Genomic DNA, 14,226 nt, shown 5'->3' with positions numbered 1-14,226 from the left:
TCGAATTAAATTAAAATTTCTCCTGGTTTGAAAGTTGTTGGAAACAGTCGGGATAATTTAAGTACACAACTAAAAAAATATATATAACATAGATATAGTGATTTTTGCTATTTTTAAAGCAAAAAAGTTACATATTGTGCCTTTAAATACTCATTCATGTAAGTATGCCTGTGGTTACAATGTTTGTGGTTTAAGGTTAATAATACAGGTGATTGAAGTGTGGTCAAAATTTTGTTTAGTCTCTACTGTAAAGTTTGTCAAAAGCCACTTACGCCCCTCTGGCTCCAAGCCCTCGACATGGTGTACAGCAGTTAGCAAAGTGATTCACTGTTGAAGCTGACTGTGCACTGTTTAAAATATATTTTTAGAATTTCTGAAAGGTTTTTATATTAATTAATATTTCACAATGACAGGGTGGACATGTTAAGCTTGACAGCACGCAACTACAAACAAACACAATATGATGAAAATTAGGAAATATAAGTGTAGATACTTACTGTGTGTGTTGCAGATGTTTTAACCTCCACTGAAGAAAGACCAAGTGGGGGAGGGGATGTCACTGAGTACATCAGTTGGTTTCTTAAAGGGCCGTTTACCCCATAATGACAGGGTGGACAGCAATTTCAGGGACACATGCAAACTGCTTAATATTATTATGAAAATAAAATATAAATAATCAAAATGACTTGTTTTATTAAATAGCTTGCTGAGGACAATAAGTACATTTTTTACACTCACTGAAGAGATGAGCAGCGTGTGGGACATGCCAAAATCACATACATCCAATCAAAGAAAATGGTATAAAATCAGAAAAACACATTTCAAGAGACGTATCATTGTACTTGTATGTGTGTAAGTGTTTGGCCATTTATAATATAATAAAACCTCAGAATTTAATTATTTTGCATTATGTTCATGATGACTGAGCGATTCTGATGAGGACACCAAAGGCACTTTCTAGTGATACTGACCCATATAATACCTGCGACTAACATTTCTTTGGAGTAGCTTGTCATAACGTGTTGAGGCAAGCTCAGTGCATTGTTCCACTGGCTTTGCACTATGCAAATATCAAACCACAAACTTTCATCTTTATCAAGGCAGGATGTCAAGACTCGAGACTCGCAGGTGTTTTTGTTTGTTTGTGCTTTTATAGACTCTCTTTTTTCTCATCATCCCATCAAGTCGATTTAAGGGTATACATTGTCAGAGACCAACGTAGTCTGACCACATTCAGACCTCTTTGACCAATGAGAAATGAGAAATGTTGTGTGCAACCCCTACTTTTTAAAAACTCTTTACTCTTTCAAATTTCATTTAGAGATTAACTAGACATAACTTAAAGTCGACATAAAATGAAAATTCGGCAACAAACAGTAGGTTAATATTTTCCTGCAATGCATTGAAAATCTACAGTAACATACTGTAAACAGCTTATACAATAGGAAACTGTTAATAATTATGTGAAAATGACAAAATCTACAGTAACTGTACTCAGATACATTTTACATTTATGCATTTGGCAGACGCTTTTTATCCAAAGCGACTTACATTGCATTTCAAGGTATACATTTACATTCTTATATTACTGTATACAGTAATATTAGTGTGAAAACAACAGAAATCCTTACAGTGTTACAAAAATTTTTGTAACACTGTAAATGATTTTTGTACCTATTTTGGTCTTGTTACGAAATATAACTAGTAACGTCGTCCAGCCGGTGGTTTATTACAGCCACCAGAATTTTGACTCATTCTGTACTGAGGATACTAAACAGGAACTAAACAACAAACATTACGGTAACTATTAAACAAACTTAAAGGGGTGATGAACTGAGAAATCAAATTTTCCTTGGGCTTTTGACATAAGAGGTCATCATACTATAAGAATATCCTGTAAGTTTCAGAACTGAAAACTTCCTTTTAAGTCCAACAAAAACAGCGAACGACAGGTTTTTCAAAGTGGGGATCTATGACATCAAAGGGTATCAAACCCCGCCTCTGCAGAAGAAGATCAACGCCTACTTCAACACTGCCTGTTTAGCCCCACCCACCGATTCGCACATTAAATGAAACTCATTATAATATGCAAAACTGTTATCCAATCATAGCAGTGGGCGTTTACTTCCAAGTCTTCAATGCGGCACGCCCATAAAAACCGAGAGTTTAAGGAGCTAGGCTCAAAACCAGGGTAGAAAATAGCCTATTACTTATTCATTTTGATGTTTTTGAACGTAAAAACCAAGCGAGCGTCATAAGTTGACCTCAGACCTTGCCGCTACAAATATTTTGGAAGGGAAAAGACAAAATATAAATGGAATCAGTATAAAATGCTTAATATTAAAGATGATTGAGAAATAGCGAGTGCTCTTTTCCATCGCAGCTATTTATCTGTGACTGTGGCAAAAGCGTGTATAATGAAAAAACGATCAAGACACTTAATTTCTTAGAATTTACCTAATTTGCCAAACCCCACAGCCTACCTATAGTCTAAAGGCCCATTCACATCAAGTATGCAGATAACGATAAAGATAGATCTAAAAAATCGTTCTCAACATTAAAGCATATCAGAGTTCACACCACAACGATAACGGCACAGAGAAAAGATATCGCTTCAGAACGATTTTATCCAGCTAATGAATGCTAAAAATTGACAGCCAATCAGAATCCATCCTGCTGTAACGGATAAACGCGCTTAGAGTAAACAGAAAAATAACCTTCATATTTAATGGTATTAGTAGATTACATTTTAAAGATTACATTTTCATGAAAACATTTGCAATAGGCTTGTAAAAGGCAATTTATACATGCATTATCATTAGGGGAGAGTGGGGAGATGAGCCTTTATTTTTTTTTTATTTTTTTTTTTTTTTTACTCACGTGGTCCTCAAGATAAGAGAAAAAAAAAAGCCAAAAACAGGTTTTTAAGTAGAAATGGGTGCCTTCCACTCCTCCCATGTGCTTCTCCTTTTCACAGTCTGGCAGAAATAATGGGTGGTTCCAAAATATATGGTCACATGACAATAAAAGTATACAGTTGCCGAGATAAATGGGGTGAGTCAACTTACCAACTGGCTCATCTTACCCCACTCTCCCCTATACATGTTTGGGCTGAGTTTTCGTTGCATTACACTGTTCTGACCAGCAGGTGCCGCCAGCATGTGGTGTTTCGAGCGCTTTGAAACAGTGAATCATTTTACCTATTGGTTCAATTGATTCAGTGCTTCAAAAAGCTCCAATCACTTGACTTCTTCATACTTCATTTATATTCACAGATAAACCGTGACAGCATTTGTAGTTTCCTGAAGGTAAACTTTCTTGCAGCAGCCTTTCCTTTGTTTGTTCATTTTGACTAAGCTAAACAAATGATATAGCCGCTCCCTAAAAATGGATAGAATGAGGGTTAAAAATAGTAGATTTTCAGTATATATTATTTTTAACCCTCATTCTATCCATTTTTAAGCAGCGGGTAGAAAATAGCCTATTACTATTTTTTTTTTTTTTTTTTTTTTTTTTTTCAGGCCTAGTAAAAGTTTATTGTTGATTGCAGAAACGAATATCCACAACCACCTCAAGTCATGGACCTACAACAGTTTCAAATTATGGATCCTGAACAGCCCCAACAGTGATACATTATGTCAAAGCATGATTACTTGAACGAATGTGTTAGTTAGTTGTTTTGCCACAGTTGCTAACGCCAATTCTTGTGTCCCCATCACTCTTTCAGTATGCTGAGTTAGGTAAATATTAATACATATTAGGGTTTGTAGAAACCATTAAAAAATCTGTGATCTTCAATATTTGTGGTGTGCCTAACATTTCTTTATAATTAAAGTTGAGGCAAGCTCAGTAAAAGCTTTGCACCACAAACAATGAACCACGAAGTCTCACCCACAGCAGGATGTGTGAATTAACCAAATGTTTTCACCTTGGCCTTGAGTTTCATAGTCGTCACCATTTTATTCACCTCAAAAGAAAAAAAAAAATGTTGCAGGGGTTTAAAATAGTTTCTGTATGAAGTATTTCATAGCTGATCATAGATATTAATACCCTGAGGCCACATACGCAGTTGCTGGTAACTGCCATCATATTGATATATACACATACATACATATCCGTTCAAAAGTTTAAAAATGCTGTTACTGACATTAAACAAAAATACACTGTTAAAAATGGGTATGTCAGTATATTGTGCTCACTAAGGCGGCATTTATTTGATCAAAAATACAGTAAAACAGTAATGTTGTGAAATATTATTAGGCTACCATTTTTAAATCTATTTATTTTAAATTGTAATTTATTTCTATGATAGTAAAGCTGAATTTTCAGCATCATTACTCCAGTCTTTAGTGTCACATGATCCTTCAGAAATAACTCTATGATGATTTGATCCTCATGAAACATTTATTACTATTATTATCAGTGTTGAAACAGTTGTGCTGCTTAATGTTTTTGTGGAAACCGTGATACATTAGAAATGAAAAATTCAAAAGAACAGCATTTATTTGAAATATAGAATTCTTTTAAAACTTTTGATTCATTTAATTATTCTGGCTGAAGAAAAGTATTAATGAACTAATTAAACCCAAACTTTTGAATAGTAGAGTGTACAGTTATTAAATCATGTATTATGAATTTAAATATATAGCAACCACTATCACAGAAATACACTTTTGTGCTCAAAATCTAGAAATAAAAATTCAGAGATAAAAAAATGGTTCTTCTGATAGGTGTATAGCCAGAAAATATATTCTCAATACATATATGACAATACATTATACGTACATTAACTCGAGTAACCCAACATGTGAGCTCTGTTATTCAATCAACGAACATGAAAACATTTAGCTTTAACTAACTCACCACTTTAACCAATCAACAATGAACCTATTTTTAGATTCCACCGTGAGCCAATGACATCTTTTCATTCAGATGTGGAAGAAAAGAACAAAGGCCTGAGGATCCTGGAAGTCATTTTCATGGGCAGTCAAAAGAATTAAAAAAGCCCTTTGATGAATCCATGGAGGCCATCCTCTATTTACCATTCCCAGATGCTCCGACACGAACACATTTTAGACAACTGTACACACGAGAGACGAGCTGAGCTGTTGTGGAGAGCTTTTCTTTACAAAATGACATGCAAAGAAGTCATAAAACAAACACAATATTTACTCATGGATGTTCTCAGGAAAGAGCAGAAGAGATTGTTCTTGAAAAGGAAGGAAACATGAAGGGTTCATCCTGGGCAAACTTCCTCTGAACATGGAGGCACCTGCTGTTGTCAGAACAAACTACAAATTTGTACATTTGACTATCAAGAGTCCAAATATAATATCAATGATCTATTTAATCTACATGCCTAGTGAAAGCAAGAGAAGTCAGTTCATCTTTGCACTGCCGTTAGCTTAGGGCAGCGTGTTAGATTGTCCATTTTCAGTATTAGCTTTCCAAGCATACCTAGCATTTAGCATAGATGCTTGTCTTTCAAGAAAAGAAATACAATGAAAATATTACAGAAAATGAATGCAAAATGTGTTTAGCTCGATGCCAGATTGCACAAATTCATAGTTGCACAGCTACAGGCTGTTTGGTTATACTGTGTTACAGCTACATGCTAACACTAGCACAGGCTACATAATTAAACTTAAGAGAGGACTTAATGAAGAATAATACAGTTCTCAAGGTCTGTAGCCTTTTGTTGTTGTGCTAGTAGCAATTGGTGGTTGCAGCTAGTTGGAAGTAGCCTTTGTTAAGCTACAAACAAGATGCTAATTGTCCAGATAAAGACACTCTCCTTTTCATCAAAAGTCTGCAGTTTCACCTCCGCCTAGAGGCTCGTAGGGTGGATTTTGTCGCCTTACTCGTGCTTTACGGTTTTCAGACACCTGCTTCCACTTTAGTGTGCGAAGTTTTTGCTGTCGCCGTTTTTCACGGTACCAAAGATGTTCACAGTACTCGTCAGCCGTTAGCCCGCTAACTCCCATGAGATGTAGTTCCTTTAAGCTTCGCGGTGAGGCTGCGTAATTTCCGGCTTGGGTGTTCTGCGCTTTCGACATGTTGTTCTGGGGGATGACGTGTAGCTCGTAGCGGGCTAGCGTGCGGGAGAACGAGTGTTCGTAGGCTACGCAGAGGTACAGGCCAGCGTTAGCAGACGTTAGCTGCTGGATGAGAAGTCCACGTTGCATGTGGATGAGGTTTTCTTCACCTGGAAACAACTGAGATACAGAAAGGGGTTTGAGTTAGTGTAGAAGTGAGTTAAGTGTGTATCCACTTATCAGTTTACAGATGTTTACGATGAAATCTTCTCTAATAACAGGATGTGGACGGACCTCTTTGCTGTTCTGGTTGTTGTTTGGCTGAGTTATCCACTTGATTGTGGCTTGTGGTGAACGTGGGACACATTCCAGGAAGGTTGAGTTTGTCTCCACGCCGTATACCGTCTTCAGTTCAGGCTGCTCTGAACCTGCAGAGAGGAATGGACACTTTTAAAGGCAGGGTAAGCAATTTCTGAGAGGCTAGCAATAGTGAGCTAGCATTGAAAGCATAAGATCCCTCCCTCCTTTCAGAGCATCTCCAAAGCCACGCCTCCTTCAAAACTCCTGAATGCACACAGCAAAGTCTGCAAAGAGTCACAAGACGAGAGACACTAAACTACCTCGTGTCTCAGAGCACATTAGAGTACAATAATAATGAAAGTAAACAAATTACAGACAAAGTTGTACCACCTGACTGCTGCAGATTAATTTCAGCATTGATAGCGCTGACAGAAACGCATAAATCCGAGTCTTAGGATGTGAACAGCTCTGAGTAGAACGTCATGGGTTGCCTTCTTGTAATTACGGTTATGGCATGACATGAACGCAGCATAAGATCGTTGTTTTGGTTCAGGAGGAACTGTAAAGGCGGATGCTGTTTGTTTGTGGTGCTCAGTGACTAACGTCTGTCTACAACCCGCATAGCCTTATAGAAAGCACTGATGAGGTGTGATGTCTGCGCGAGCATGTGCGTGGAGGTATGGAAATACATATGCTGACAGGCAGGGAGAATATCCTATCATTGCATTCGGACCGAATGCAATAATTGGACGAAATGTTTTTTGGTCCTCAGACTTGCACAGAAGATATATGTTCTAATTTTTAGACCACTTCTATTATTGTTTGCTATTAGGATGTGAAGAGAGTTTCAACCAACAGACAAAAAGTGTTTATATACTTCCAGAGAAATTAAAGAACTGGGGTGACATAATTTCGAACAAAATTAGGCCAAATGAAAGTTTGTTTGGCCAAAGCGAACTTTCCCAAACGTTTCGCCTTTTTTGATGTTTAGATGTAAACATTCCTTGTAATTATTGTTGCATTTATTTTGTTATTGAGAAGAAAGTGTGCAGCATATTCATCTAAACCCTGCTCAAATGAAAAAATCAGGGTATTTAGCTTCATAAAAGATTTTTTATTTCTTTGAAACATGTTTTAATAATTTGTCACAGTAACAGCAAAAACTTGCATTAAGAAAGTAAACAGAATCAGTTTGTATTTCATATTGAAATGGTGCACACTTAGCATGTGTTAGTATCCATTATGCACACTAGAGGGAGTAGTGTGCATTCTTTTTTCCAGGACTGGGCAATATCATATACAACCTGATGGTGAAGAGTCGTGAACATAGTGTGATTTATTACCGTCTCTCATGTCCTGACACTGGCTCCAGGGGTCTCCATACCTCACATCCTGTCTCCGGGCGCGCCTGCGGACCACAAGAGGATATTAGGACCCAACCCTCAGATGCATTATTTCAAAGGTTTGCTGGTGGTTTTCAGTATTATTATTTAGGTCAATAATAAATAAGCTTTTGCTTTATTTCAATAGTCCACTTTAGACATTCAACTAACTGTAAATAACTTTGTAACTACATGTCAACTAGTAGAATAAGTTGTACCTTTTGTTGCTGGGGAAGTAGTTAGTACAGGAGGAGCCGTCCCAAGCGCAGTATGGGTCTCGAGCTAAACAGCAGTCTACACACGCTTTACCATAGAGATCACATCTCTGCACAGGAAGCTGGACGATACCCTCATCACTGCTTACAAACAGCACTTGCTAGAGAAGAAATCAAATAAAAAATGAGGATATGTGACAGGTTTGCAGAATCATAAAGCTCATAATGTTGTTAAAGCTAAGTCCTTATAGCATTATTAAGTGACCACCCACCAAACACATCCACTTACCCTCTTGGTGGAGAGCTCCATGCTCAGTATTGGGGTCGGAGTCTACAGAACGAAAAAAAGAGAGGAAGAAAAATGTCAACACACAAAATGAATCAACTCCCGAACAAAGTGGGGGACGACACGCATTGTTGGCGCTGAATAAGAGCAGCTCATCATAACAGGCCCTTGTGAATGTTTTAAAGCTTTCAGCTCCATTGGTTCATTTCTCTTTCATATACAGCAGCAAATGAGCCTTGACTCTTAAAACGACTCTGGCTCTCCAAATGGCTGGTGGGATGCTGGTGGGCAATGTCTGCTATCATATGTCTCCTGACAGGTTTGACTGATATTTGACATACTAGCTATTCATAATGTACATACCAATTCTTTGTGTTTTGGTCAAAAACAAATGAGATTTGAGGGATGCAGTGGTATTCAGTGAATAATTTAAATTGTAAATTCCTCACACAAAGTTATTGTCTGACTATAGAAGACTTAACATATAGCACATGAGTGGCATGGCCTACATATATTTTTAAGAAATGATAACTCTAAGCTAAATGCTATTATAAATCCATTATTATACTACAGAAATTCTCCAGGAATCTCATATTTAACCAGTTGACTTTTGATTGCGTACATTCCCTCCATCCACAGAGCAAAACTGACACATTCCTCATTGTCTTAAGTTTTAGATAAATCAGTATTCAGTATCAGTATATCAGTATCAATACAAATCAATATTTCTGAGTTGACGTTGCCTCTCCTGTCCCTGGGTTTGGTCACTTAAGTAGACAGCCATGGGAAATCTTAGAGCAATCTGTTTTACTTCTTTAGGAGTTATTTTTGTTTGGGAAGTGCTTGACATGAAAACAACAACCAATAAGAGCCCAAGGTCAGGGGTCATGAGGGAGTCCAGCAGATGGCATGACAAACCAGCAGAGGAGAGAGAGAGAGAGAGAGAGAGAGAGAGAGAGAGAGAGAGAGAGAGAGAGAGAGAATTTGATCTTATTCAATTACCTTGAAGACATTCAACTCCTCTAGAATGATTTCTTCAGTTTCCCAGTTCTCTTTAGGTACAGACACCACCTTTATTACTTTGCCATCATCTGGGGATACAGAAGATTAACTGTGTGAGATTTCACTAGATAGATAGACAGATGATGGATGGATAAATAGATATTCACATTAACTTTAACCTTTAAATATTTCCCATAATGCACCCTTTCCTTAGTTACCATGGTAAGTGAGCACTGGCCTTTGGCGTGTGTATTTATCCAGCCCCCTGAGGGCTGGCAGCTGTTGCACTGTTCTAGTCCTGCACAGTGTAAAATTGCAAATCTGCTCTCTGTACACACAGGTTAAGCAAATTTGTCCTGAACAGAGAATCTATTTGTCCCACATGATTCACTTAGATGTGGCAGAGTTCAAATCACACACCCATCAGTCCAGGAGGACAAATGTTAGACAGGAAAAGAAACATTGGCACTGCGGAATGTTGGGATGATCCCAGGCAACAAGACCACTGACCAGCATGGGAACATCTTTGATAGTGTTTACCGGATCTGGTAGCCTATCTAGGAGATTTACACATTTGTAGTGCAATTTAGGTCTAACACTGTGTCTACAACTGACGCGAATGGCGCGATGCGACAATAGAACCAATTATAAGAAGTGATGTTGGAACACCAGGGCTAGTTGTCACACTTTTTACTAGTATAAAAGATTCGCTCTTTGAACATGTTAACCACTTTCCAACATACCTGTGCCAAGGTGTAAGACATCATATTGGCCATCCTCTGCATCAACCCTGTCCACCACAAGCTTCTTTAGCTTGTAGGGTGCGTTGATCCGAGTGAAGACGGGATGCTTGTGGATGGGCACCACTGGCTCCCACATCAGCTGATGGGCCCTCATGAAGCTCACAACATCGTCTGGGAAATCCCGGGTGGACTTGTGCAATGGGTCGTAGGTCTCGCTCGGACACTGAAGGGACATAGGACACATAGTTAAGCTCATATTCTGGAACCCTGTGGAGAATTTGGCATAACAGTCACAGACTAAGGTAAAAATAGTCGAAAACATTTGTGCAGATGTGGGTTTTGGCCACTGTTTAAGATCATAGTGCAGCAAGCATCATAATTCTTATTTTTCCATATTGAGCAATACAGTTTTAAAGGAATCTTCTGTTGTCAGTCAGTTTACCCACTGAAGCGAGTCCATCTAAAACCTCAAAGCGGTGTATGTTATACAGTAAGTGTTAACATGAAACTGGTATGATAAACTTGCTTACTAACCTTGCCTGTGCAAAGTTAAATCTAATATTACAACCTCTGTTATGAACTTGTAAAGCTGGCAAACATGGCATGGGAAGCGGGAGAGCTGGTGGACCAGCTACACCAGCTCAGTTTTGCTCTAGAACAGCATGACTATTCTGGTCATCCGCTAGACCAGCACTATACCAGCTCTAACCAGCATGAACCAGCCTGAACCAACATGAATTCATGCTGGATTTTTCAGCAGGGATGAACATGGCATCTGAATGAAATAGAAACATTTTCCTACTACATGTAAAATGAGTCTAAAGTAGGTTCCTTTAGTGTCAACATGATCTCAACTGCACCTTCCAGTCATTAAACCCCATAATTTGAAAAGGTTAATCTGTCTACTCAAGAGTTCAGCTCAACTCTGTGGTTGTGACTTTGACAATTAATGGAGCAGAATTCACAGCCCTGATAATTGACTTCCTTCTGGAGACCTCACCACTAAAAGTCCACACTCCAGCCACTTCACAAACTGCCCAGACACGTGACCCCTAGAGTGCTTGACGACACTTTTACGGTCCCCTTGAGCCAGTGCAGTTAGTGCAAGGAGTGACTGGCCGCATGGTTTCCAAGCTGCTCCAACACTTCTGCAATCCAGAACTAACCATAGATCTCAAATATTGCATGCACTTGCGATAGCAGCATCAAGGTAACAGTTAGACTCTACCCAAAGTCGTTCAAGTTGTCAACATGAAAGCAAAAAGAAGCATCCCTCCAAATGAAATATCTTCTCTACCCTGCCAAACATAATTCCTCCCTGTTGAGAACTCACCGTCCCTGGTCGTGGATAAGGGATCCTCCCCTTGTACTCCATCCAGCGATAATCAGGCCCCTCCTTATGAGCAAAAGGCCCGTTGAAGGCGGCTCGGATGGAGGCCATGGTATAGACGCAAACGGCTGAACCTCTGAAGACGGAGCTTTTGAAAAGGAAACATGTATTAGTCAAATGCCAGGTTAGAATAACAGAGTTCTTCAAGTTTGGTGACCTTTCACCCCCCCTTATGGCCTCAAGCTATCCATTCCTCGGGTGGGAGCACCGAGACGGATTGTTCTAGATGGATCGGGCGGGACGGAGACCATCCTGTGACCAGACTGTTGATTTTAGGGGCGTTTTGATACTGATGTCAGTTCACAAGATAAACTGAGATAATCAGATTTAGGTTGTTGGAACGAACAAGGGAGGTCTGAGAACCTGAAGGGTTTGTTAAATGAGAATGAGTGTGACGGATTGGCTGATTTGGATGGAGCCAATGCAGAAATTGAGGTAAACAAATATAACATTGACAGGAATGTCGTTCTAAAAAGTTAAGAGGATTATGGGGTGGTGACCCAATGAATGACAGATTTTCCAAGTAATGAACCTACCTGGAAGTGGAGAAGACACCATAGATTACTGGATTCTGTGGATCTTTGGTCTCCAAAAGAAATATGTCCTCTAAAAATAAAAAAATGGGCAGAAAGTACAGTATAACTAGGGTGAATTTTGAAGTTCATGTTGACTATAACAGATGGGTGATTCGAGTGTGTAAATATACCCAGCTCGTCAAAGTGTGTGTCCATGCCTCCAGGTCCTGATACTGAACACACCAGCCTGGCCTTCAGGAAGGTGCTCCAACGATTAATCAAGCTTCGTTTTCCTCCTATGTCATTCTTATGAACACCAAGAGCTTGATTTTAATACACTACACAACTTTTAAAACACAAGGCATCATACACTTGATGACATTATAAATTGTTACAGAGGAAAAACTGGGCGTAATACACTAAATGACTAAGGATCACACACTACCAGGCATTTAAGCCTTTCCGAACACACCAAACTCACACAGAAACATCCTGTGCCTCATTATAGGAGATGCATGACAAATGAAACACAATATGTGTTCTAAAATCGACTCAAAATATCAAACATGTTGGATGGAATCATAATCTGAAGCTAAAAACATTCGATTCCTGCCTGTGCCCAACATACACTACACGATTTTCTTTGAAAAATCACCAAAATCAGACTTTTGGCAACTAGCCAAACTATCCTAAAATTGGTGCAAAAATCATGTAGTGTATTCAAGCCTTAAGCAATGACATTATCTCAAAAGAAAATATCATTTTTATACATAACAAACAAATATAGCGTAAAATATCTGAAATATTTAAAGCACTTCAAGAATGCTCTGATAAGATAACCCTGAACTGAAAACCTAGTTTGCTAGATTTGTTGCTAGATTGGTGTTTAATTACTCTCAAACAAACACCTCATTCTTCCATTATTAGATACATCAGTGTGCAACAGATGATACCGAGGCCTACACGTCCATTCATTAATGCCTACAAAAGACTCATTGATTCTGCATACCAAACAAAGGTCTTTTGGATCTATTTCATGTTTTTATTGGCTCATTACGGCGCTGGACTTGGCACTCACCTTGCAGACACGGGCCACCCGACTGTAGACACGCTTGTCGAGCTGGTTGGACTCGACGGAGGTCTCTTTAAAGAAGAAGTAGACTTTTTCATCATCCAAGCTGTGAGTGTCAGGGATGGAATATGATCCCACAAACTCTGGCTCTGTGAAAAGAATTTGGCATCAGAGTGAGGGTGGAGGAAGTCACACAAGTTAATTAGGCAGCACCAGCTCCCCAAAACAGTGATTTGCAAACTTTTCAGAACATACTCCTTCTTATTCACTGCCAAACATTTCTATACCAGTATTATTTCTCGTATTTCAGAAGAAATCACTACACATCCTTAAAACCTGACACTTTTTTTGAGATACTAAGGCTTGATATATATTACAGTGTAAGCAGTGTTGGGGTAACTTGAGTTACGTAATCGGATTACTTTTTTCAAGTAACTAGTAAAGTATCGCATTACATTACTTTTTTAAATAAAAAATGCACCCTACTTTGTTTTCGCACTTATTGACTGATAGCTCTCCTGTCCCCATGTTAAGAGGTTTAGTATTCCTCAAAATGAATAAAAACAGTGAAATGCAAGCTCAGAATATTACACAAACCTGCAAAACATGTTCAACAACACAAATTTATGGATTTAAACTAATTTTATTAACTAATGCTAGTGACTTTTGATGATCCAATTCAGTTATACAAGCAAAAATGACTTTAGATGAACATCACATTTATGTTTAATTTTTCTTTTTAATGCTGAAGAAAGAGTGTTAAACTTTCTCCTCATGAGTCCTCTTATTCTGTGATCCAGAATGGCAGCACAGCTGGAAGGTTTGAGCAGCGCCCTCTACTATACAGGTGTGAATTTGCATTTCCTTCAGCCTGAGGATTATTCATTTAACTTTTGGCATAAAATGGCCTTTACAGTTGCCCAAAATAGTTTTTGTTATTAAAAAACAAACAAGCAGACCAGCCCAAGTGAGAAAAAGTAATGCAAAAGTAACATAACGCATTACTTTACAAAAAAAAGTAACTAAGTAATGCTAAGTAATTAGTTACTTTTTTAGGGAGTAATGCAATACTGTAATGCATTATTTTTAAAAGTTTCCCCAACACTGAAAATAAGAGTTATTTGCAAAAAACACTGATCAGTCACATGACATACCACAGGCGATTGGCTTAAAAAAACTCTTCTCTTGTTAGCTGTTTATACATTTCTTTTTGTAGCAATGGTATCTAAGCTAGCAGTCTATTTGAAAGCTACTCAGACTAATATTAGCTGAATGCCAAGCTAAGA

At 38.4% G+C, this 14,226-nt stretch overlaps 1 protein-coding gene across 3 annotated transcripts in view; it reads right to left on the bottom strand.

Moving 5' to 3' along the window:
• Window positions 1-4,733: 4,733 nt before the first annotated feature.
• Window positions 4,734-14,226, bottom strand: part of LOC307169361 (semaphorin-3D) — a 58,828-nt gene continuing 49,335 nt past the window's right edge. For all 3 annotated transcript variants that reach the window (XM_079889964.1, XM_079889965.1, XM_079889966.1), the window contains 11 exons: window positions 12,947-13,089; window positions 12,060-12,174; window positions 11,890-11,959; window positions 11,297-11,441; window positions 9,964-10,186; window positions 9,221-9,309; window positions 8,222-8,263; window positions 7,936-8,093; window positions 7,679-7,743; window positions 6,330-6,463; window positions 4,734-6,215 (listed from right to left, as the gene is read on the bottom strand). In XM_079889964.1, the coding sequence (XP_079746090.1) occupies window positions 5,802-6,215; window positions 6,330-6,463; window positions 7,679-7,743; window positions 7,936-8,093; window positions 8,222-8,263; window positions 9,221-9,309; window positions 9,964-10,186; window positions 11,297-11,441; window positions 11,890-11,959; window positions 12,060-12,174; window positions 12,947-13,089 (1,598 nt within the window). In that variant the 3' untranslated portion in view covers window positions 4,734-5,801. The remainder of the gene's footprint in view (window positions 6,216-6,329; window positions 6,464-7,678; window positions 7,744-7,935; window positions 8,094-8,221; window positions 8,264-9,220; window positions 9,310-9,963; window positions 10,187-11,296; window positions 11,442-11,889; window positions 11,960-12,059; window positions 12,175-12,946; window positions 13,090-14,226) is intronic.

The sequence above is a fragment of the Squalius cephalus genome (assembly GCF_949319135.1).
Source record: "Squalius cephalus genome assembly, chromosome: 13".
NCBI classification, from domain to species: domain Eukaryota; kingdom Metazoa; phylum Chordata; class Actinopteri; order Cypriniformes; family Leuciscidae; genus Squalius; species Squalius cephalus.
Note: the sequence above shows the minus strand (reverse complement) of the source record. Positions and strands in the feature narration are given on the sequence as shown.